Source organism: Hippopotamus amphibius, chromosome 12 (assembly GCF_030028045.1).
Source record: "Hippopotamus amphibius kiboko isolate mHipAmp2 chromosome 12, mHipAmp2.hap2, whole genome shotgun sequence".
NCBI lineage: Eukaryota > Metazoa > Chordata > Mammalia > Artiodactyla > Hippopotamidae > Hippopotamus > Hippopotamus amphibius.
In genome coordinates, this window is record NC_080197.1 from 49,523,724 (window position 1) to 49,549,112 (window position 25,389).

At 40.7% G+C, this 25,389-nt stretch overlaps 2 protein-coding genes across 5 annotated transcripts in view; one reads left to right on the forward strand and one right to left on the reverse strand.

Moving 5' to 3' along the window:
* Window positions 1–11,862, reverse strand: part of CDS2 (CDP-diacylglycerol synthase 2) — a 58,051-nt gene extending 46,189 nt beyond the window's left edge. For all 4 annotated transcript variants that reach the window (XM_057701951.1, XM_057701955.1, XM_057701952.1 and 1 more), the window contains exon 1: window positions 11,552–11,862. In XM_057701951.1, the coding sequence (XP_057557934.1) occupies window positions 11,552–11,608 (57 nt within the window). In that variant the 5' untranslated portion in view covers window positions 11,609–11,862. The remainder of the gene's footprint in view (window positions 1–11,551) is intronic.
* Window positions 11,863–19,201: 7,339 nt separating this feature from the next.
* On the forward strand, window positions 19,202–24,207 carry PCNA (proliferating cell nuclear antigen). Its single transcript, XM_057703749.1, has 6 exons — window positions 19,202–19,627; window positions 20,525–20,622; window positions 20,783–20,850; window positions 21,597–21,791; window positions 23,610–23,733; window positions 23,821–24,207. The coding sequence occupies exons 1-6, from the start codon at window positions 19,407–19,409 to the stop codon at window positions 23,898–23,900; spliced, it is 786 nt and encodes a 261-aa protein (XP_057559732.1). The 5' UTR covers window positions 19,202–19,406; the 3' UTR covers window positions 23,901–24,207.
* Window positions 24,208–25,389: the final 1,182 nt, after the last annotated feature.

Below are 25,389 nucleotides of genomic sequence, written 5' to 3' on the forward strand. Positions count from 1 at the left end.
GGGTTAAGAATCCACCTGCCAATGCAGGGGACACGGATTCGAGTCCTGGTCTGGGAAGATCCCACATGCCACAGAGCAACTAAGCCCATGCACCACAACTACTGAACCCGTGTGCCACAATACTGAGGCCTGTGCGCCTAGAGCCCGTGCTCTGCAACAAGAGAAGCCACTGCAATGAGAAGCCCGCGCACCACAGCAAAGAGAATAGCCTGTGCTCGCCAAAACTAGAGAAAGCCCACGCACAGCAACGAAGACCCAACAAAGCCAATAAAAAAATAAATAAAAATTAAATTTATGGGAAAAAAACAACGCATTAGGAAAATTTTGAGTTACATTTCAAACAACACTCGGAGAAGATCAGAATCATTACACATTTTGAATAGTATATTAAATTTCAAAAGAGATGTGTGGTCTCCAAAGGTACTGATATTTTGAGAGTCATACTGGCAACATGTGCCTTGTGAAGATACGATGAGAAGCTTCCTTTTATTTTATTTTTTTTTGGCCATGCTGCACAGCTTGTGGGATTCCCTGACCAGGGATTGAACCTGGGCCCTCAGCAGTGAGAATGTGGAGTCCTAACCCATGGACTGCCAGGGAATTCCTGAGAAGCTTCCTTAAAAAAAAAAAAAAAAAAAAAGGCCTGACATATACCATATAGCACCATACAAAGAAAAATACACCACCAACAATGACTGTTTCAACCCTTTCCTTCCTTGGTGAGTAATACAGTTCATTAAAGCAGCAGTTCTTGAATTTTTTGATCTTAGGACCACTTTACACTCAGTTATTGAGGACTTCAATAGTTGTTTATGCAGTTTATATCTATCAATACTTGCCATTATTAGAAATGAAAACTGAGACTTCTAAAATACAAGAATACATAAATATGGCAGTTCCTCAAAGAGTTAAACATAGAAGTACCTATGACCCAGCAATTCCACTTCAGGATATATTGGCCAAGAATTAAAAGCAGGGACTCCAACAGATATTTGTAGATCCATGTTTATAGCAGCATATTCACAATTTGGGTTGTTTGCAGTTTGGGGCTGCTACAAAGAACACTGTTTTTAATATTCTAGAATTCATCTTTTAGTGAACATATGTTCAGATTTCTATTGGGTAATCACCTGGCAGTGGATTGCAAGGTTTGTATATAGTTAGCTTTAGAAAATATTGCCAATCTTCCAGGGTGATTGTACCAATTTATACGCCCACAAACAGTATAGGAAAGTTCCATTTGCCCCACACACTTGCCAACCCCTAATATTTTCACTCTTTTTAATTTTAGCCATTCTGATGGACATGTAGTCGTATCTTTTCTTTTTCCAGAAATTTTTTAGATTTTTTTTTTTTAAGATTTATTTTACTATTTATTTATTTATTTTTGGCTATGTTGGATCTTCATTGCTGCACGCAGGCTTTCTCTAGTTGCAGAGAGCAGGGGCTACTCTTCATTGCAGTGTGTGAGCTTCTCATTGCGGTGGCTTCTCTTGTGGAGCACGGGTTCTAGGTGCACGGGCTTCAGTAGTTGTGGTACACAGGCTCAGTGGTTGTGGCACACGGGCTTAGTTGCTCCATGGCATGTGGGATCGTCCCAGACCAGGGCTTGAACCTGTGTCTCCTGCATTGGCAGGTGGATTCTTAACCATTGTGCCACCAGGGAAGCCCTGTCGGTGTATCTTATTGTGAGTTTTGCTTTGATTTTCCTGATGACTAATGACATTGGATATATTTACTGACCATATGAAGTACCCATTTTTCTACTGAGTTGCCTTTCTTATATTCATTTTGTAGGAATTATTTATAGATTCTGGATATGAGTCCTGTGTCAGATATATTTTTTTAATAAATATCTTCTCATTGTCTGTGGCGTTCCTTTTTACTCTCTTAATAGCGCAATAAACAGAATTTCTTAATTTTAATGTAGCTCCAATTGTCAATTGTTTCCCTCATAGTTAGTGCTTTTTCATAGGGACTAAACATCACTATACCATTATATCACACCTGAAAAATTAACAATTCCTTTATATTAAATATCCAATATTCAAATTTACCCAATAATTTCATTTTTTCTACTTATAGCAGTTTGATTGAATCAGGATCCACATAAGTTCCAGACATCATTAATATGTCTCATGTCTTTTAATTTGTAGGTTTTATGCTCCACATATCTGTCTCTATTGCTTCCCCCCCTCCTCTTTCTTTTTTTTTTTAACTGGGGGAGGTGGGTCTCCTTGCCATTTATTTTCTAAAGCAACCAGGTCACTTGTCCAGTGCTGTTTCTCTTTGTTCCTTTAATTTCCTGTAAACTAGCAGTTAGAACGAGTCTTGGGTATGATTTTTTTGACAAGATTCCTCCATCAGTAGTATTGTACATATATTTCCATTAAGAAACACACAATATCTGGTTGCCTATGATGGTAGTAGCATTGATGGTTATTGTCTCATTCTAATTAATCCAATGGGGTGTGAAAATTTTAATAGTCTATCACTCCTTTTCCACTTAGTCTATAAAGAGAAAGTTCTAATCAACGATTTGGTTACTCTAAGGTCCAGTTCATGCAAGAAAGGCATGACAATGCCTCAGAATAACCCCATCCTAAACCCTACGGTTCAGATGAGAAAGCTTCAGCACATCAGTGGTACAGCCAAGTCATAAAACCAGAATCTCGAGTCCAACTCGAGAATCTGTGCTTGTAACCACTAGGCCAAAATGCCTCTCCTAAAATCAAAAAATAAGTAAATATTCCGTATTCCTCTCTGGGGAGAGACACAAGGTCAAATACTCTCAAGCAGTCATGGTGACTACAAATTTACTGCCTTAGAAAATATATTATTTGTATCAAAAGCTTAAACAATGTACATCCTTTCTGAGTTGGCAGTTCTAAACATAGAACTTATCTAAGGATATGCATGTGCAGAAAGGTGTCTGTGTGTGCGTGTGTGTGTGTGTTTTAAATCGAGGGTTTTTCCTACAGCTTGCTTACAACAGCAGAAAACTTAAAAACAACTTAAATGCCTGACTGGTTCAATAAGTTAAGGTACAGCCTCAATAAAATGACACACAGCCACTAAAAATCATAATGGGTTAAAATGTTTAAAGATGTGAACTATGTTTATGGCATATTCTTATGTTAAAAGTGAGTTACAGGGACTTCCCTGGTAGAGCAGCGGTTAAGAATCTCCCTGCCAATGCAGGGGACAAGGGTTCAATCCCTCGTCCAGGAAGATCCCACATGGCATGGAGCAACTAAGCCTGTGTGCCACAACTAGTGAGCCTACGTTCTAGAGCCTGCTAGCCACAACTATTGAGGCCACATGCCACAACTACTGAAGGCAGCATGCCTAAAGCCCGTGCTCTGCAACAAGAGAAGACGCCACAGTGAGAAGCCTGCACACTGCAACAGAGTGGCCCCCACTCACCACAACTAGAGAAAGCCCACATGCAGCAACGAAGACCCCATGCAGCCAATAAATAAATAAATAAAATTTAAAAAAATAAAATAAATATATTTTTTTAAAGTCAGTTACAGTAGTACACATTAACAGCAGTTATCTCTGAGTGGCACAATTAAGGTGATTTCTTTTTGGTGCTTTTACAATGAATATCTTCTATTTTCACCTGTCTTTCATAATTTAAAAAAAAGTTTGAAATACTGTTTGCAAAGAATCTTTATGAACCTTAACGACGTAGGAAAATGCTCCTGACGGCATAAAAAGGCAAGCTATCATCTAGGAGTTTTATGGTGTCATGTCTTATATTTAAGTCTTTAAGACATTTGAGTCTATTTCTGTGTATGGTATGAGGGAGTGTTCTAATTTCACTGATTTACATGTAGCTGTCCAGCTTTCCCAACACCACTTGAAGAGACTGTCTTTTCTCCATTTTATATTCTTGCCTCCTCTGTCCAAGATTAATTGACTGCAGGTGTTTGGGTTTATTTCTGGGCTTTCTATTCCATTCCACTGACCTAAATGTCTGTTTTTGTGCCAATACCACACTGTTTTGGTTACGGTAGCTTTGTAGTATTGCCTGAAGTCAAGGAGGGTTATACCTCCAACTTCGTTCTTTTTCTCCAGGATTGCTTTGGCAATTCTGGGTCTTTTATGGTTCCATACAAATTTTAGGGTTATTTTGTTCTGGTTCTGTGAAAAATGTCATCGGTAATTTGATAGAGAACACAGGTAAAAATTCTCTGACGTAAATATCATAGCAAAACTTTCTTAGGTCAGTCTTTCAAGGCAAAAGAAATAAAAGCAAAAATAAAAATGGGACCTAGTCAAACTTATAAGCTTTTGCACAGCAAAAAGAACCACAAACAAAATGAAGACAATCTACAGAATGGGAGAAAATATTTGCAAATATTTGCAAATGATGCAACTGACAAGGGCTTAATTTCCAAAATATACAAACAGCTCATAATGCTCAATACCAAAAAAAAAAAAAAAACTGAATCAAAAAATGGGCAGAAGACCTAAATAGACATTTCTCCAAAGAACACATGGAGATGGCCAACAGACACATTAAAAGATGCTCAACATCGCTAATTATTAGAGAAATGCAAATCAAAACTACAATGAGGCATCACTTCATACCAGTCAGAATGGCTGTCATTAAAAAGTCTAAAAATAATAAATGCTGGAGGGGTATGGAGAAAAGTGAACCCTCCTACACTGTTGGTGGGAATGTAAACTGGTGCAGCCACTATGGAGAACAGTATGGAAGTTCCTTAAAAAACTAAAAACCGAGTTACCATATGACTCAGCAATCCCACTCCTGGGCATATATCCAGAAAAGACAAAATTTCTAACTTGAAAAGATACATGCACCCCAATGTTCATAGCAGCACCATTTATAATAGCAAAGGCGTGCAAGCAACCTAAATGTCCATCAACAGATGAATGGATAAAGAAGATGTGGTATGTGTGTACACACACACAAACACACACACACACACACACACACAATGGAATATTACTCAGCCATATAAAAGAAATAATGGCATTTGCAACAACATGGATGGAGCTAGAGATTATCTGCTAAGTGAAGTAAATCAGAAAGAGAAAGACAAATATATAATATCACTTATATGTGGAATCTTAAAAAAATTATATAAATGAACACATTTACAAAACAGAAACAGACTCACAGACACAGAAAACTAACTTATTGTTACCAAAGGGGAAGAGGGGAGAGGAGGGATAAATTAGGATTTGGGAATTAACAGATACACACTACCATATATAAAATAAACAACAAGGACCTACTGTATAGCACAAGGAGCTATATTCCATATCTTATAATAACCTATAATGGAAAATAATCTAAAAACATATATATACATATATGAATCACTCTGTTGTATACCTGGAACTAACACAACATTGTAAATCAAGTATACTTCAATTAAAAAAAAAAAAAAAAAAGGCAAGCTATCAGACCATGCATGGAAGCATAGCAGCCACATGTAGCAATACGCACAGGAGGGATATGCATTTGAACAATGGTTGTTTCTCCGAATGATGGGATTGTCTAAGATGGATTTTGAGAATATAGGACTTAAACAGATAAGAGATGGAAAGAGGGGTGACAGAAAATGAGCACATTTCCTAGGGAAATAGCAAGAGCCAAGATCCATGTCACAGAGGCTCCAAGCAGGAAGAAGGGCTGGTTAAGAGACAGGCCATAAAGGCCCAAATACGAGAGATCTGAAAAAGGGGCCAGAATTTTTTTTTTTCCCTTCTGTAACTCATGGCGTAGTTTCAGAGCTGTTCGAAGAAAGGTCAGGTGGACTAGAAGGGGCTGAGAGCAAACCTGAAGGGAGGGAGCTCAATCAGAAGGGTTTACAACAGTTCAGGCATCAATCCTGAACTATCTGAAATACACAAAAGCAACAGATAAGGAATCCAGGTATTATCTGATGAGAACCTGGGACCTGGACTGGATAAGGGAGCAGAGACACAGAGATTAATGATTTCAAGCTGGAGCAGAGCCGACAGGAGGAGGAAGGTCAACATGTAAAACGAGAAAAGTCAGATTTGAGACAAAGTAAGTTTGTGTTGACTGAGGGACAGGTACACCTAGGAATTTCCTGCAGATAACTGAAACCACAGGACTAGCAGGACACAAACTGTGGGGACAAGGCTCTGAGAGTCACCACTGAGGGATCCAGGTCAGTGACAGCTATCCTCTCACCGTCAGAGACCCAAGAGCAGAGAATGTTGCCATTACATCTCAGGTCTCAAGGGCTCTTTGAAAAACGCAGCAAAGTCTTCACAGAGAAGCCCCAGGCTGGCCCTGTGGTGACTCTAATACAAAAGAGCTGCAGCTAAAGACAACAAATCCAAAGGACACTTCAGGGCCTGGCGCAGCAGCAGCAGGTGCTCAGGAGCTCCCCGAGGGGGTGGGCTGCTGAGGGGCAGGCAGGAAGGCGACGTCCACAGTGCGCACTCTGCACCTTTCACATTCGGAACCGCACACACTGCCTAGTCGAAATAGAATTTAACTTTTTTTAAAAGGTCACTCAAAAAAATAAAATAAAAAATAAAAGGTCACTCAACTGAGTGGGCCCTATGCCATCCCCGCTGCTGAGGCAAACAGCACAAGAACAAAGATCGGGGGCTGGCAGGCCGAGCTGGCGCCACACCGCTGCCCCCACCCGCAACCACTGCGCGCGAGGCTGGGAAGGCAGGAACTCAGCCCAACCCCGGGACAAATCAGTATTCGTCCAAGGAGAGCCTGGGAAAATGAGTCGTCAGTAGTCTCCTTTCCAAACCAGAGGCAGTGTGCAAGTGAAAGGCTGTGCTGTATCACCGCCAGCACAGGGAGCAGGCTGAGAAGCTGCGTGCGGCAGTTACTCCGCGGGCCCTGCGCAGCGCTGCCCAGCTCGGTACACTCCACCTGTGCGGATCCTAGAATAGCCAGCAGAGGCACAAAGCAGAAAGTGACGCACATTTTTTTCAAACAGTTTAAAGGGTGATTATTTGCACTGTGAAATTAGTTAGAAGAGTTATTTCAAGAGTTTCCCAGATGCATTCAAAATTATATGATTTCTTGAAATCAGTGGAGAAAGAATAGATTATTTGGAGCCAAAATTGATATAAAATCCTGGACATTTTTCTGATGAGCACAGACACCAGCCCTCCCTCAGAGCTACTGAGACTGTATAAAGCAGACCTTGGATTCACCGAATGTTCTAAAGAGAAAATGTGTTAAATACTGAATGACTGATCATTGCTAGAACAAACAGTTCTAGTACCAAGAGCCATCAACCGGAAAGCATTTATTCCCAGGAGCCTCACGTGCAGCTCAGGGTGAGGAACCGACACCATGCTGGGAGTTCCTTTCAAGGATTCCTGAGTGGCTGCTCCCAGGGCAGGGCTTAAAATACATAAATCACAACTTTTCCAATAACCAGGAAAACCGGACCTAATCAATTTTTCCTACCAAAAAAAAGTTTTCTAAGATTCTCAACATTCACTCATATATACACACGTGCACACACACGTGTGCACGTGTGTATATTTGACATTTTGAAAGATTTTGCTGCTTTTCTGATTTTGTAGCCACATAAAGAAAAATAGGTGATATGTGGGCATTTTTTTTTTAAATCAAAGTCAATCAATGCAGAAGCTTTTAAATCTGTAAATCAACTCCGTATCCTAGAAGGCAACATTATGCAACATAATGAGTAAAAAGGAATCAGAAAACCTTCATATTATTAACCACTCTGCATCTTACCAGCTGTGTGACCTTGAGCAAGTAACAAACTCTCTGGGCTACTGGCATCCTCTGCTATAAAATAACAACACCCTAAAATCCCTTCTAGTTCTAACATCTGATGAGAGCAATTTAATATTTTAAAAAAATGTTAAATGCTAATGAAATATATAAATTTACTGAAACACAAAATAATTCAAAAAGCTAATTTTAAGTAGTCATACATTGGAAAGTGAGTTTTTAAAATAAAAATTTGATCAACATAAAGAAGCAACTGAAAATACTGGATTATATGACAAATCAATCTGTCATCTTCTCTTCCTATTTAAGTCTGGGAGCCATAGTTAAGGTTTGCTGGTTTTTCAATACCCACATTTTTTCTCAATGTAAAAAAAAGCTTTGAAGAATAAAGCATTTCTCCTACATCTGAAGTGATCATAGCTCTGAAAATAAGATTTTATTATTTCAGTAATTCACTCTTAAAGTATATCAGAAAACCATGTTTAATTATTCACCACTGTTCTAAAATATGCTATGAAGGGAAGACAACTGGATGCAGCAATGTTCCTTCTACAGCTAAAGTCTGACTGTGATTCTAAACACTGAAAAATTCAGTAAGAAAATGAACTAAAAAGATGGTCACAGAAGGCCAAGCTCTGTCTATAACATTTTAAAAGGTGATAAATAGGAAAAGACTAAACACTTATAACTTGAAGATTTAATCATCTTCCAAGAGTGAAAGTTGAATATCATAGGGTTTTCTCCTATAAAACTATATTTCAACCAGAAACTACAATAGCTAACATATTATTTACAATGTGACAATTCCTGTTCTGCATATGTATCATGCATACTCATTTAATCTACATGAATATCCTCTGAAGCACATGCCCCTTTTTATCACCCTGGTTTTAGAGATGGACAAGCTGAGGCTTTTATACAAGTTAAGTGATTTGATCAAAGCTACACAGCTGGTAAGTGGCGGAGTCCAGGCTCAAGATATATCTAGCTGACTCTTAAGTCCCTGCTCTTAAGACCATCAATCTTCAGTTAAAATTTAAGCTCCCTTTTCTAAATGATGTCTTCATTTCCTCTCTATACTGGTTTCATTGATCTGGAAAGAAAGACTTGAAATGAGTAAAGCTCTAGTTTAAATAGCACTCCAGCATCTAAGTACAGCAGAAAACCCCAGAACCTTCATTCTAACCTCCAAAACAAAGTCTCCTGAACTGCCAACCGAATCATAAATTTTAAGATGCTAATCTTTTGGCCCACATTTCATTCTTTTCTTTCCTAAGCTCTGCTTGAAAAACATGGATTGGAGGGAGAAAGACCATTTCCCAAGCTTAAATTCCAAGTTTCTTAGTTTGGCAACAATACTGTGCTTTGGGACTTTAAAATTATAAGCACAGCTCCCAGAGGAAAACATTTCCTTTATTAGCAATTGGCTTTGACAATTCCATTCTAGGATGCTAAATATAACAAAATACCTTCCGACTTTTATAATAAACACATTCCCCAGATTATTCTGAAAGATTGTCTGCCTATTTACAAGACATTCTGCCACAAGTTAAGCAACTGTAACATTTTTTAATCTTTCAAGTTTGTTCCAGTTCTTTTCATGAATTGACCTGATACTGTTTTCTGAATTCTTCTACTATGAAATAAGAAAGTTCCCATTTCACCATTTCCCTAAAAAGATATGCTTGTTTTATTATTTCTAATTTTCTTAAATTTTAACCCAAGAATATCAGCAAAGACAGAATCATGGAAGTTTCTCAAACTATGAAATAAATCTAATTTGAAAACTTTATGTACATTCATCAAAGACATATAAAGCATTTCACAGTTCTTAAAATGTATCATTATTATTAAAAATCCCATGAATGATAATTTAGAAATATTGAGCAATGGAGCCTTGTTCTAAGCTAATGGACTACATCAGGCTTTTAACATAATGCAAGTAGGTGATGTGTTTGTGGAGCAACAAGCACTTAGTGAACCTCAAAGCCCCAGGCATTCTGTCATCACAGAAGCAATTTAAATGCAGTTGTAAAAAATTAAGGTACCTTTAGCTGGATAGTTCCTCATATCCCCCCTACCTACAACAGGGGATGGGAAAGTACTTAAGAATCAACTGGCCTTTTTGTCTGGGAGATGGATCCAACTGGTTGGGTGGGGAGGGTAGAAACTTTGTTTCATCTCATAACATCATCGTTTTGGGGTATATGGATTTGCCACTAAGTCAGTCTAATTATTACAAATAGCTTTTCAAAAATACAGCCCACTAGGTATCATGTCTTCTTTCTTCCTACGTCTTCTCACACCTTCTAAAACCACAAAGTCCCATTAGCATCAAGTCTGATCTCTCACCCTTAAACAGGGCTACACAGCCTCCAAACATCTGGAAACTCTCGAACAGGCATATGCAGGGTGGCAACAGAGCTCTTCCAGGCCCAGCTAGGGTATTTAATGGGAAGATTAGAAACTTCAAAGTACCTTGTTTCTGTAAGCGACTCCTAAACTTGCACCCAAGCCCTAAATTTTCTCCAAAACATATTCTAAAAATCACTATGGCGAGTTCTCCTTGGATGATCCACTGTCATAACCAACAAAATTGTTTAAAACTCCCATTATCTTTCAGCCAAAACATTCCTTCTAGTATGACTGCTGTTGACACCCTGACACCAAATCTCGTGCTTTCTTCCTTCCTGATATCTCCCTAATGTTCCTTTCCTCCAGTTATCAAAAACGGAAAGCTACATAGATGGGTGCTGTGGGCCTGGTGTAGGGCAACAGGGATTGGTGGGAACAGCTGTTCCTCAGTTCCAGCCAAACGTTAATTAGGTGGGAATGTGGTGGCAGATCTACCAATGATCCAAAACAGGCCACACAGTCAGATTGTTGGGAGAAATAGTCTGGTTTTTAAAGCAATATAGGGACCGAAGAAAACAGCTGCAGGTCACAGGCTGGCAACCCGCGAGTTAACCAGTCTCTTTCATTCTGGTCCAGGCTCCCTCAGTCCAGGCTATACATCACTGTCGGATCAATTTACCAAATACACTGCTCCTGACCACCGCTACCCCCAGGCTCGACTTACTACCAAGTTTATGCTGTCATTCAACGTCCACAGGAACATCACCACTCCTCACCTTCCTCAGCTCCCCTACACAAACCTTTCACTTCAGCCTAGTAAGTCTACTCCCCTCATTCCTCACCCCCCACCCAGCTACGTCCCCGCCAAGATGGCCTCTGCTCTACCCTCCTCCTCTCCCCCATCAACGCCCACATATGAAGCAGGAAACAAGCCCATCTTTGGGGAATATACCTTCCAACACCTGCTGACTGCATGAGCTGAGAGACTCTCTGCTTAAAGCCATCAGATTGAACTCTCCTAATAGGCAAATCCCATTGCCTTGTCTTGATACACCTTCACCCCCCAAATAACATTTTAAAGGAGCCGCGAGAGGCTAATGAGCGTCATGTTCAGAGGAGTCTTTGCGGGACCGCGACGGCTCCACACCCAGGAAGGCCTCGGGAGGGAGACTGGCGTGGGACCCCCTACCAGCCCTGCAAGGCAGGCGGACATGCGCAGCCCCCCGCGTTCCTTCCCGCGCCCCGGGGCCCCACCCCACCTGGGCCCAGAGCCGCGTCCCGGGACCCGACCTGCTGAGCCCTGCCGCGAGTGCCGCGGGGCCCCGCACCGAAGACCCTCCGCGGCAACCAGGCGGGAGTCAGAGGGCGAGACGAGCCCCCTGCGCGCGCCCCCCGCTCCCCGAACCTCCGGGAAAAGCCGCGGCCGGCCGCGCCCACCCGGCGCCCCGCTACCTTTTCCTCGGGCGGTGCGTCCGGCTCGCGGGCCACCCTCTGCCTGAGCTCCGTCATGCCGGGGACACCGGCGCTTCGCCGCCGCGGCCGAGGTGCAGAGCCGCCGGGGTCGGCAGCTCAGAGCGGACGCACGCGGACTCTGCTCGGCCAGCCCCGCGTCGCCTCAGCAGCGCGCAGCGTCTCAGCGGCTCGCTGGCCCCACCGCAACCCGGCCGCCAGCCCTGCAGCTTGGCCCCTCCCGGTGCAGCCGCCGCCCTTTCACCCGGGCGGAGCGCGGCCAGCCTCCTCCAACCCAGGCCCGCTAGCTCCTTCTCTCGACAGGACCCCGGAGCCAGCGCGCACGCGCACCGCCGCCAACACGGCCCCGGAGATCCACCAATGGCGCGAACCCGTCAGGGAGGCGGGGCGGGGGCGGGACAGGCGAGCGGAGTGGAGAGGCGTGCATTGGATAGCAGCATGAGGGGGCGGGGAAAAGTGTGCTTTTCTGGGGGAGCCTAGCCAATGGGAGCTCGGGCACTGAGCCCCGCGTCTTAGAGGTAACAGGTTGCTGGGGGTGATAGGCTACAGCCCAGAGGCTCCCGCTGGCCTAGGGGAATGCTGCGCTCGGCTTCTTGTCCTCAACAGCCAGGGCTCTTCCCTCACACAGGTTAAGTAGACGCTTGTTATAAAAGGAGATTACGTGAAAAGGAAGTGAAAGCCAATCTTCAGTCTGCGGTGCTTTGCCAAGTTATCTTCTACTATTTATTGAGCGTTAATTATGTGCTCGGCACTGAACTATGTAATCTCTTTAATGTATCTCATTTAATCTGTACAAGCTTGGCAGTGGCTCACCGCCTCGTAAGTGATGTAAAACAAATATAAAATGGGGCCCCTTCCCTTAAGCATATTGTAATTTAACAAGGAGAGAAATTTGCACACATAGGAGTTGCAAATCTGTTAGCAATTTTGACCTGAGCTGTGAGGTTTGGGGAAAGGGTGTTATATTTTCTTGATTTCTATAAAAGTAGAATTCTCAAGTGCCTATAACACTGCCTCAAAGTAACAGTAAAATAGGTGTGCAGGAACATTGTATTCAGGGTATGCTTTGTTCCCTATTAACAACATTGCACAAATACTTGGTTTTTTTGGAGAAGCAGACCACTCCCTTCAGGCCATAATTTATTTAGAGAATGCTTTGCTCTTGTGCTTTATTTTGTCTTTAGTTTTAATCTTCTTTGTAAAAGTAAATAACATTGGACTTCCCTGATGGGTAAGACTCCAAGCTTCCAATGTAGGGGGCCCGGGTTTGAACCCTGGTGGGGGAACTAGATCTCCCAGGCATGCCCACATGCTGCAACTAAAAGATCCCACCTACTGCAACAAAAATACCACATGCAGTAACTAAGATCCGGCAAAGCCAAAATAAATAACTGTTTTTCAATTTAAAAAATAAATGTTATTTTTTTTAATAACATGCTGATGGCAATTTTAAAACTTTTAATCTGTTGGAGACTGTGTGACCACCATTTTGACTAATGTCAGTGATCACCTCCTGAACTAAAGACCAAACACTTCTTGGGTAAATTAAACAAGGTTTATTATCTAAAGGAGCTAGAAGGATGTCAACACAAAGAGAGCCACAAGTTCATCCTTTAAGACAGGTGGAAGTGTTAGTAACCATAATTGTGAAAGGTCACATCTGAGTAAGCGTCACGTCAGTCCTCCTGGAAGCTCAGCTGTTCGCTTTGAAACCCAGCCTACCTGGAGAACCACTGCACACAGATCAGTTTTACAATGCACAGTATAGTTACTAGAGTAGATAACTCCCTACAGTTTGGCCTGAACAAACTTTTATCCATCATACTCAGCCCTCCCAAGCTAATGGGGCTCAGACCAGGTACAATTCTGAAGTCAGTACTATGGCAAACAGCGGTCAGATATTCAGATCTCTAGAAGTCATGCTAACAGGTCTTTAAGCCAGCTTTAGAGCCTCTCCCTCAATTGTAGTAAAAAATTAAAAGTAAAAAACTTCCCCCACGTCCAGCCCAAAGAAGAATTTTGTTCTTTTACATTGTCTTATATCTCCTCCTTTACCCCTGATTTTTCTCTTCAATAGAAATACCTCATACTAATAGAATACCTCATAATAGTTCTTTCCTCTAGGGTCATTTCTCCCAGGCTTGTGACACATTCTGTATACAGTGATTTTCATTGCACTCCTTCCCTTATTTTTAGATTAGTATAGGTAACTAGCATGAGACTTTTAGTTCTCTGGAATGTGCAGGCTGACTGCAAGCTCAGCATAAGTAGGCAGCTATTGCCATAATTACTATCATTCTATAATAAAAACATCTCCCACCTTCTTTATAATTTGAAAACTGCATTGGTACAAGTGACCAGAAAATTCTTCAGTTCCCCTAATAGTGTTTTTCCTCTCTTAGAGGGGAAGAATTGTCAATAAATGAATTCTTTAAACAATACATTTTTTAAAAAAGTCATCCATAAACAAAAACAGATTTGATCTGCTCTTTCTTGTCCTTCATGTTGCCTTTCTAGTTCTTAGTTTGACAAGTGTTCTCAGATAGCTAAAACTTCTTATTCAGTTTAATGAGATGACATGCAAAATGGAATTGAGAATGGGCTATACAAAGTTGTCTAACTTCTTAAAGTTTCAAAAATGCAAATCCTGCATTCCCACAAACTTGTAGACCTATTAGATTATTAGACAGTCCATCTAGACTATAATTTCAGTGTTCTCTCTGACAAAGCATAGGTCTTACTTTTTCAAACCAATAGTCTCTATGGAGGTGCAGGTGGCTTTATGCATAAATATTCATCAGTGGGTCACACATGCTGGAACAGTACCTTTCAGTCCAAATTATTTATTAGAATTACCTGGGAGCTTCTAAAAATGCCAGTGGAGGGCTTGTTTCTTTTGATTTGTTCAGCCCCAGGTGAGTCTAATGTGCAGCCAGGAATGAGACTCAGTTTAATACATGATATCAGGGCTTCCTAGGTGGCGCAGTGGTTGAGAATCCGCCTGCCATTGCAGGGAACATGGGTTCGATCCCTGCTCCAGGAAGATCCCACATGCCACAGAGCAACTAAGCCTGTGCGCCACAACTACTGAGCCTATGCTCTTAAGGAAAAAAAAAAATACATGATATCACATTGTAAAGACATTTGCTAGGGACTTCCTAGGTGGCACAGTGGTTAAGAATCCGCCTGCCAATGCAGAAGACACGGGTTCAAGCCCTGCTCTGGGAAGATCCCACATGCCGCAGAGCAACCAAGCCCATGTGCCACAACTATCGAGCCTGTGCTCTAGAGCCCATGAGCCATAACTGTTGAGCCCGTGTGCCGCAACTACTGAAGCCCACGCACCTAGAGCCTGTGCTCCACAACAAGAGAAGCCACTACAATGAGGAGCCTGCACACCACAATGAAGAGCAGCCCCCGCTCTCAGCAATTAGAGAAAGCCCTTGTGCAGCAACGAAGACCAAACACAGCCAATAAATAAATAAAATAAAATAAATTTATAAAGACATTTGCCAGAAATTATATTAAATATAATTTTTCTGTCCCAGTGTGCACTGACATTTTCTGACCAACAATACATGTTTGATGAAGAAATTGTGGGAAATGCAGAAAAGCATAATGAAAAATGTTAAGATCATTTGTGGTAGCATCAGCCACAGATAATTACTGTTAATATCCATATTACTGCCTTTTTATTCTATTTTCTGTGCACTTACATTCAGATATAATAATTTTAGAAAATTGGGATACTATTGCTTATACTGTTTCATAACCTGACTTTTCTCTTTAATATTAAATGCCCTTTGAGAACAGCTCTTGAAAAGCTGTATAGTATTCCATCTTACAGATTTACCATAATTTACCTAACAAAGACCATATTGTTAGACCTCAAGATTATTTACAATTTCAGGGGAATTGTTAATAATTCTATAAGAAACATTCTTAGGCATGCCTCATCTTGGTAAGTATCTCCGATTACTTCTTTGGGAAAAAAAAAATCCTATAGATTGAGTTTCTGTGTCTAAGAATAAATAAAATTTCAAGGCTTTTCATACACATTTCCAAATTCCCCCTGGAAGAATTATACCAATTTCTACTCCCACCTTCAAGACATGAAAGTGCCCACTTCCTTATATCCTTCCTAAGAAATGGGTGTTAACACAATTTTTATTAATTTGGTAGCTTAAAATTCTATCTCCCTTTATGTTTCTTTGCTTATTAATATGCTAACCTTTTTTTTTTTCATACATTTACTAAGACTGGCCCTTAGGCACTCGAAGCCAGAGACTTCTGGCTTTTGTTTAGATACATAAAGTGCCCTTTTATTCAGTTCGAATTGGGTTCTCTGTTGCGGAAACAAAGTATGATAACCAACACAAGTTTTTAGGCATACTGAAGTTTTAAAACTTATGTAGTCATTACTTATATTTTATGGGTTTTTTTCCTTACATGTTTAGAAGCTCACAGCAAGATCTCTTAAATATTTACCAAAATATTTTTTCCATTTCTTATTGGGTTTACATTTATTTGAATTTTAATTATTTAATCTGCCTGGAATTTATTTCAGTAAACAGTTATTAGGAAGAGTCTATAGCTTTATTCTTTCCTAGAAGTTTAATGAATTGTTTGATCATAAATTCATTCTTTCTCTCACTGAGTGGAATAACACCATTACTAGATGTTAAAGTAATCCTCTTTTAAACAGAAATTGTCTCACGTCAAAGACCTTTTAAAAAAAATTATTTATTAGGCTGCATTGGGTCTTAGTTGCAGCACATAGGATCTTCCATTGTGGTGCAGGCTTCTCTAGTTGCGGCATGCTGGCTTCTCTCTAGTTGTGACACATGGGCTCTTAGAGCACACAGGCTCAGTAGTTGTGGTACACAGGTGCTCAAGTTGCAGCCCTCGGGCTTAGTTGCCCACGGCATGTGTGATCTCAGTTCCCCCACCAGGGATCAAACCCACATCCCTACGTTGGCAGGCAGATTCTTAACCACTGCACCACCAGGGAAGTACCTCAAAGACCTTCTTTTGATAACTTACCTTTTCACCTATAGAGGGCTTGTAAAGTGCTACAAGATCTCAGCCCTGCCTCTCTTTGCAACCTCACCTTGCACCACTTTCCCCATTGTTCAGTGTGTTCCAGACACATCCATCTTTGAACTCTCTTACATGCCAATTACATCTCAATAAAACTGGGGGAAAATACTTATTAAAAAAGCTTTGAATTTTAAAACAAATTACTATCTGAACACTTTCTAAGTATGCTGTCCTTTTAAAACATGTTATTCTTTCAGCCTAGAATACTCTTTCTCCCACTCTCCAAACAGCTAGTTTCTCTGGTAAAATGCTACCTCCTCAGAAAGGCCTTCTCTGACCACAGGTCATAGCCATTCTTAAGCCATTGGTGGAGTTTAACTGCCATTTAAAATACCTTCACATCACTAACCCTTTGATTTGGCATTAAACCAAAATGTTATCATGTAAGCAGAAAGCACAGAAACGGAGCAGCAGAGTATACACTGCTTTTAGTGAAGTAAATGTTTCTCACTGGAGGAATGAATACATTCCACATTTTGCAAAGGAACTGAGACACTCAAGGACCTAGAAAGGAAAACACCCACAAATAAATAACACCGTTGTGTTTTGATATAAAGATGTACGCAAAAGAATAGTTGATCATACATAAAGGAAGTTAGTGCTAGTATCAAAATTTACAAATGGGCAGCAGAGACTTGGAAGAAATTTCAGAGATGACAGAGTAGCACTCTTAAGGATGCTGAAGGAAAAAAAAAAAAAAAGCTGCCTAAGAAGCTTCCTTGGTGGTGCAGTGGTTAAGACTCCAGACTCCCAATGGAAGGGGCCTGGGTTTGATACCTAGTCAGGGAACTAGATCCCACATGCATGCTGCAACTAAGAGTATGCATACCACAACTAAGGAGCCTGCCTGATGCAACTAAGATACGGTGCAACCAAACAAATAAAAGAATACTGCATCATCCACACCCTTGACAATAGAGTATGATATATGGTAAAACAGCAGTATCAGCAACTGAGTAAGAAACAATGTGAAGAAATACTACAAGCGCTTTAACCAATATATATAGTGTGTGTGCATATTATGTTTAAATGTATTACAAATATTTTTAAAAGTCTAAAAGTTCTTTTGATAATTACAAAATAGAAATTCTAAATGATAAATCATATGATAGTTTGATACTTTATTTTCTTGTGCTACATAAAATAATAGGGCATCCTACAATTGAAGCCATCTTAAATTCAATGAAATAGATAATTTAATAGAAATGCTAGAAGGAAAGAATAGAGTAGGGAAAGGCAATTTTTGAAGCCATAATGGTTGACAATATTCTAAACTTGATGAAATACATGAATTTTCTAATTGAGGAATACAAAATTCCCTGAACAGAATAAATAAAACTAAATCCACACCGAGATATATGGTAGAAAAACTAAAGAATTCTACAGACCGAGGTAAAATATTAGAAACAACTAAAGAGAAATGCTGTAAACAAAGCAAAAAAGAAACAAAGGGGGGATATTTATAATAAGATGATTAATATATGAAGTGCTCCTTTTAATCAATAAGAAGTTTAACAGAAAAAATATAAACATGCAATAGTCAAGAACTATATGAAATATAAAAACAGATGATTGAACTTGGTGTACCCCCCAAAAAAATAAATAAAATTTTTAAAAAAAAGAGCCATATGAAAGATGTCCAATTTGTACCAATCTTTTAATATGCAAATTGAAATTTCCACACAAAGGAGTACAGATTTAAAAACAAGATTGCTACTATCTATAGTTAGAAAAATTAGGCAAAATGAGCATGCTCATAGTCTTGGCTGAAACGTAAATTGCAATTTTTTTAGAAGTCAATTTTGTAACATGTATCAAAATTTTAATGTGTATACTCTTCAATACAGCAATACTATTTCAAGGAGTTGCCCAAATTACAAGACCTTGGTAAGTAGGTTACATACGTAAGATATTATGCCATCTTTTTAAGAGGCGCTGATACAGAAAACATGTACCTGACATAAAATTAAACATACTTCATTACGTACTTTGCAGAAGTGTTTAGGGTATAAACTCATTTTTTAAAAGTATATTTGTAGGAAAAGAAAGCTTATAAAGTTGCATAGAGTAAATGATACGAGTGTATGTGGCCGAGCAGGTTTAAGAGTTGGTGGTGGCAGCCAAGACAACTTTTTTTAAAATTATAACTGTACACCTCTTAAAGCAGCTCCACTCTAGGCTACCAGGCGGCTCTTCTTCCTAGTAGGCTGGATTTGCGTCTCACTTTCACTGCTTATAATCTCCTACCCCTCAAGGGGGAGGTTGTCGCAGCTCAACAACCCCCACGCTAGGTCTAACCTTCACACTTGCCCCGGCTTATCTAACGTCCGGTTCCGGAACGTGACAAAATGGCGGGGACTCCTGCCAGACGCCTCTCAGCCGGCCCTCAGAAGGCGCAGCGCCCCCGCCCCGCCCCCACGCCCGTATCCTCCAATGGGTGCTCGGGGTGGAGCGGGCTTCGTGCGAAGCCGGGACACGATTGGCAGTGCAGTGTCTCCGCCCAGACAGTGGGCGGGGCAGCGTGCTGACGTCCGCACGAGGGGCGCGAGGGCGTAGCGCGCGCTCGCAGACGCGGCACTATTAAACGGCTGCAGACGCAGCGAACTGGTTGTGGGCTTCCTGCGTCTCAGGCTTTCGTGGGTGCGTTACTCCGCTCGCTTTCATCCTCTGAAGCCTAAGCCGGCCGCACGTTTCTCCTTCCCTCCGCCTGTAGCCGTGTCGTTGCGACTCCGCCACCATGTTCGAGGCGCGCCTGGTCCAGGGCTCCATCTTGAAGAAGGTGCTGGAGGCGCTGAAGGACCTCATCAACGAGGCCTGCTGGGACATCAGCTCGAGCGGCGTCAACCTGCAGAGCATGGACTCGTCCCATGTCTCCTTGGTGCAGCTCACCCTGCGCTCCGAGGGCTTCGACACGTACCGCTGCGACCGCAACTTGGCCATGGGCGTGAACCTCACCAGGTGAGCCCCGAAGCGGCGGACTGCAGGGCCCTAGTCCACCCCTGCCTCTGGCTCTTGGCGGGAGCGCCTCCGAGTCGGGCCCTCATTGGCTGGCGTGAGTCATCTGCGCCTTTCCATTGGCTTGCGGTGCCGGGGGCGGGACCCGGCGGAGTGCGCGGTTGGAAAGCCCGCGCTGGGTGCAGCGCGAACAGGCTCTTTCCGCGCCAAAGTCACAAAGCGGGTGGTGGCGGGAAAATGATGGGCTTCTCTGCGGTGCCAGGAAAGACTGTTGCAGAGCTCTTTGGTCATTAAGTGCAGGCGGCTTTGGATGAGAAACCTTGGTCCTGGCTGACTTCAACTGCTTTACAATGTGTCCTAGTTCTGTCGCCCTATCTAGGGACAAGAGTATTTCTTTTATAACCGCAAAGTTGCGGTGAGCACCCCAGGATCCTAGATTGAGGAAAGTTCTCTCCAGGGCAGTAGCTTTCAACTTTTGACCACTACCTGTCTAGCATATACACATTTAAACCTTAAAACTTGTGAGAAATATTTACCCGTACTAAGTGTAGTGTGTTTTAATGGGTTTATTAGGTCGTTTTGTAAAGATCGTCGGCCCAATAATTTACCCGCCAAAGGGATTTGCAGTTTATAAAATACTGTTCTTTTATTTATATCCAGAAGTGAAATTGCTCTTGGTGGGGTGTGGGCTTTGTTAGTTTAAGTATAAATACTGCCAGATTGCTTTCCAAAATGGCTGGGCCGGCTGACACATCCCCCTGCAGCGCGTTTCCCTCACTCACCAATTTGGCAGATGGTCTAATGGTTAAAAGTGGTAACTCCTGGTTTTAATTGCGTTAGAAAGCTAACCATCTTGAGAAGATGGTGTCGATTTTGAACCCTTTGCCTCCTGTGTTCTAGCATGTCCAAAATACTAAAATGTGCTGGCAATGAAGACATCATTACACTAAGGGCTGAAGATAACGCCGACACCTTGGCACTAGTATTTGAAGCTCCAAGTAAGTCGCACCCTTCTACTGAGTTATGCTAAAGGAAATTAAAATACAGTGTCAGTATTTCCCAAGGCTGAGAAATTTAAGATGTTTGTGATGATTGTAAAATATACCTCATAGTTGTAAACTTACATGTTTTTCTTCAACATTTGCTTTCTTTTGGTAGATCAAGAAAAGGTTTCAGACTATGAAATGAAGTTAATGGATTTAGATGTTGAACAACTTGGAATTCCAGTGAGTATCAAAGTTTCTGATTGAGTATACTGTACACAGTCATGATAGTTACATAAGATATATTAATATAATAACTTAAAGCCTACTTCCTAACAGAACTTTTTCTATGTATTTGCTCATGCATGCTCCAGACTGGGGTATTTAGACTGACATATTTGCCATTTTATTAAATTACGATATTCTACGACTCATTGGTTTGAATTCATTGCTGCCAAGTGAATATTTGCATTAACCTCTGCATCTCTTTTTAAATTACTATTCCTAGAGTGCATGATTTTTATTGAGAGACGATTTTAAAGCTATTTCAGCAGAAATTCATTACGGTTAGGTTTCTCGACATCAAAACAGAGGTGTTCGGATGTTTAAAATGCCTAACATCATATTCTCTTGTTTTGGAAAGCAAACCTGTTTGGGCCACATCATTTGTATGCAGTACCCTAATGTGCTCTTGATTCAGCCTTACTATAGGGTGATTAGGTGGAGGCTCTTGTTCCCTGGATAGTGCATTTACTGTTAAAGGTTTAAGTTCTAATTTGTTTTCTCAGTATGGTTATTCTTGTAACATACTTATTTATATCTGCATTTATTTTTTGAGGGACTAAAGTGTTAAGAAATTACAAATGAGTCATATTTCAAAATAATCTGATAATCTTGAATTCTGAGTTCTTGTTTAAATGCTGAGTCTTCAGAAAGTGAGGATGCCAAATCTTTCATTTCCATGACCTTTAAATTTCTTTGTTTGATAGGAACAAGAGTATAGCTGTGTAGTAAAGATGCCTTCTGGTGAATTTGCACGTATATGCCGAGATCTCAGTCATATTGGAGATGCTGTTGTAATTTCCTGTGCAAAAGATGGAGTGAAATTTTCTGCAAGTGGAGAACTTGGAAATGGAAATATTAAGTTGTCACAAACGAGTAATGTTGATAAAGAGGAGGAAGCTGTAAGTAGTTTTTATGTTAACAAAATACTTTGAAGAATAATATTAGGTTATGTCTTAGTCTGCTAAGGCTGCTATGACAAAATACCATAGACTGAGTGGCTTATAAACAACGAAAGTGTATTATTCACAGCTTATTATTTGTGGAAGCTGGCAGATTGGGTGTCTGATGAGCTCCTGCTTCTTGGTTCACAGACAGCAGCCTTCTTACCTGGTGGAAGGGGCAAGGGAGTTCTCTGGGGTCTCTTTTATAAGGACACATTCCATTCATGAGGGCTCTCCCTTCCTAACCCTAAGCACCTCCCAAAGGCCCCACCTCCAGTACCATCATATTGGGAATTTGGTTTTAACATGAATTGGGGGGTGGGGGCGGACACAAACATTAAAAGAAAGCTGTAAAGAAAAACAGACAAAATTTGCATTTCCAGGTAACTAATTTGTGAGAACTGAAAGACACTTGAAATCTGCAAGTGATCTTATAGATGCCGTCTAAAATTTGTGAGAAGGGAATGTAAATTCAGTACAACCTTTATAAATTACAGAACAATGGGTTTGTGTATCAAACACACACGTAGGATTGGGAGGCTAGCTTTAGCTTTCTAGAGATATTTACTGTGTTTTTACCAAATAATTGAGCAACTCAATAGGAGGATCTAGTTGGGGGGAAAATCTAGCTGTTATGATCTCTTATATAATCCTTATATTAACTTTTAAATAAAGAGTTTAAAATATATATATATTAGTAGCAAATATAAGTAACAAAACTCCAGGGGCTATTCTTTTCTCCTAAATTACATTTCACTCCCCTGCCAATCTCTATTTTTGTTCTTCTCCCAAATGTTACTTCACCCATAGGGAAGTCCCTGGCTGTCCAGTGGTTCGGATGCCAGACTTTAACTTACAAGGGCGAGGGATCAATCCCTAGTCAGGGAACTAAGATCCCGAAAGCTGGGTGGTGTGGCCAGAAATTTTTAAAAAAAGAAAAAAGTTCACTTATATAAATATTTTAATATTTTATACACAGTATAAACATTTTATGACATCTAAGAAAATTACATTAAGGACTTTTTCAGCATTCCTGTTTTCCTTGGTTATTTCAGTTTGTTTGAATCAAGATTTTGAATCAAGATTTTAATAATGTCCTTAACATTACAGTTCATTGATATATGCTCCTTAAATTTCTTTCAATGCATTGGTTCTCTCCTCAATTTCATTTTCCCTCTCTCTATTACAGTTTTATTTGTTGAAGAAACTAAGTCATTTGTCATCCAGTTTCTCAGAGCCTGGATTTTGCCTATTGAGTCCCTTATGTCAATTAATATGTTCCTCAACCCCGTATTTTCTGGTAGATACAGCTCTAGAGGTTTGAAGATATTTATGGTGTTTTTGTGTTGGGGTTTGGAGAACAAGAATATTTATAGATAGTGGTGTGTACCTCTAGTAGGAGGCATGAGGTATCTGATATCTTTTTGTGATTTTTTTTTTTGTCTAATAAGTCAGTAGGATTTGCAGAATTGTAATATATTAATGTATTTCATTCCTTTATTAGCTGATTTATTTATTAGAAATATTTCCGTAAAAAGAAGCTTTCTCTTATCACATAACCTGGCTACCTGAGATACAGTGTAAATAGGAAAGGCAAGCTAAATACTTTATTTTTTTGCCTTATTTACCAGTCTTCAAAATTAGCTTCATAGCACCCTCCAGAGTAACCAATAAAGGTTTTGGGTTTTTTTTTTTTTTTAATGTATATTATAAACAAATGGGTTGCAGCTTTCTTGATGTTTTTCAATATGATGAATCTTTTGTTTTCCTCTTAAGGTTGCCATAGAGATGAATGAACCAGTTCAGCTAACTTTTGCACTGAGGTACCTGAACTTCTTTACAAAAGCCACTCCACTGTCTCCTACAGTAACACTCAGTATGTCTGCAGATGTACCCCTTGGTAAGATAATAAATTTGTTGAATCTTGTTTTGTAGGTAGTGTATTTGATACTTCTCAGTAATTAACTATGTTCCTGTTTCCTTTCAGTTGTAGAGTATAAAATTGCTGATATGGGACATTTAAAGTACTATTTGGCTCCCAAGATCGAGGATGAAGAAGGATCTTAGACATTCTTAAAATTCAAGGAAATAAAACTAAGCTCTTTGAGAACTGCTTCTGAGATGCCAGCACATACTTAAGTCTCTTTTGTCTTTGTACCTCTGAGTACATATGTAGATATTGTTTTCTGTAAATAATTTTTTTTCTCTATTCTCTACAATTTGTTTAAAGGATAAAGTCCAAAGTCAAATCTGGTCTTGTTAACCTAATAATACTTCTGCCTTACCTTATAATTTTTATAAACAAAAGGGTTTTGACTCTAAGTGCAGTTTTAAGTATTGTTTTCAATTTGAATAAAAGTCATTTGAATTTCAAGCATCACAGGACCGTGCCTTCATTTGGACTACGAGTATCCTAGAGAATTCACAATTCAAGCAACTCTTTCATGTAAATGAACTTGTTTTTTCAGTCTAGAGCAGGTTGATATGACATTATAGACAGTGATAAAAAGTATTCCAAATACAGCAAGTGACAGTATTTTGGGGGATCTTATTTTGACTTGAGCTCAAGAAATGAAAAGAGGAGAGTAAAACAAATGTAGATTATTTTTATAGAATATTTTGTCATTTTTGTTAGCAGAAACTAACACTTTCCAGAAGCTTAATGTACCCAAAGTTCTGTCATCATTATAAGACTAGCAGTGTTATAGGGCTCTTTTCTATAGAGCCTTGTACAGGAGTTTTGGAAGTTTTAGTAGAACTGTAATAGGTCCCAAGGTGTGTGTTTGTGCAAAAATAATTTCTCTAGCATAAGTAGCCTTTTTGGGGGACTCGTTCCCTTAAAGGATGAAGATGGCTTAAATTCCATGAATGTTGGATTCAACCAAGAAAGTGAAAAAGGCCCAGTGGTAATTGTGCTAGAAGGTCACAAATTGGCATGGTGCATATTGAGAATTCCTTTATCATAGTTCTAGTTATCGGACCTAGAACTCGCTGTATTGGGCAGGTAACTGTTCATTACCTTAAGCGTGCCTGGGGCTGGGGGAGGAGATTGACTGCAGTGGGGCCTGACGTAAGTTTTTGGCGTAATGACAGTATTTTATCTACATTTGTGATAGCTCCAAGACAATGCATTTGTCAAAACTAACCCAATTGTACTTTACTATATGTAAGTTATACTTTAATAAAGCTTGACATTTTAAAAAGTTTTACGTGATGCAAAATGTCGCTTGTGGGCAGGCCTCTTACCGGGCAAGGCCTGAAGACGAGGAGCGGGAAACAAGCGCAGTTATGTGGGGCTACTCAGAGTAGCGGGGAGGGGGGTGGGGCGGAGGAAAAGGCTGACCCGACAGCTCCGGCCTTCAGGGCTTCTCCGGCTTGGCCTCCGCCGCTCGCGGCGCCACTGAGCTGCACTGCCCGGCGGGCCGGAGAGAAACACGTAGCCGGCTAGCCCCGGACCTGACCGTGACCCAGGCGGCCCGGCTGCCTAGGCATCCGCCCGCCCGGCGGAGGTTGGGGGGCAGGCAGCCCAGGCCAGGGCACTTCCTGCAACCCCACG

Excerpts from the sequence above, each read along its gene's own strand:
- PCNA (XM_057703749.1), top strand. The coding sequence starts at position 19,407 with ATGTTCGAGGCGCGCCTGGTCCAGGGCTCCATCTTGAAGAAGGTGCTG. Across the intron at positions 20,851-21,596 it reads TTGAACAACTTGGAATTCCA|GAACAAGAGTATAGCTGTGT; the intron begins GTGAGTATCAAA and ends TTTGTTTGATAG. Across the intron at positions 21,792-23,609 it reads TTGATAAAGAGGAGGAAGCT|GTTGCCATAGAGATGAATGA; the intron begins GTAAGTAGTTTT and ends TTTCCTCTTAAG.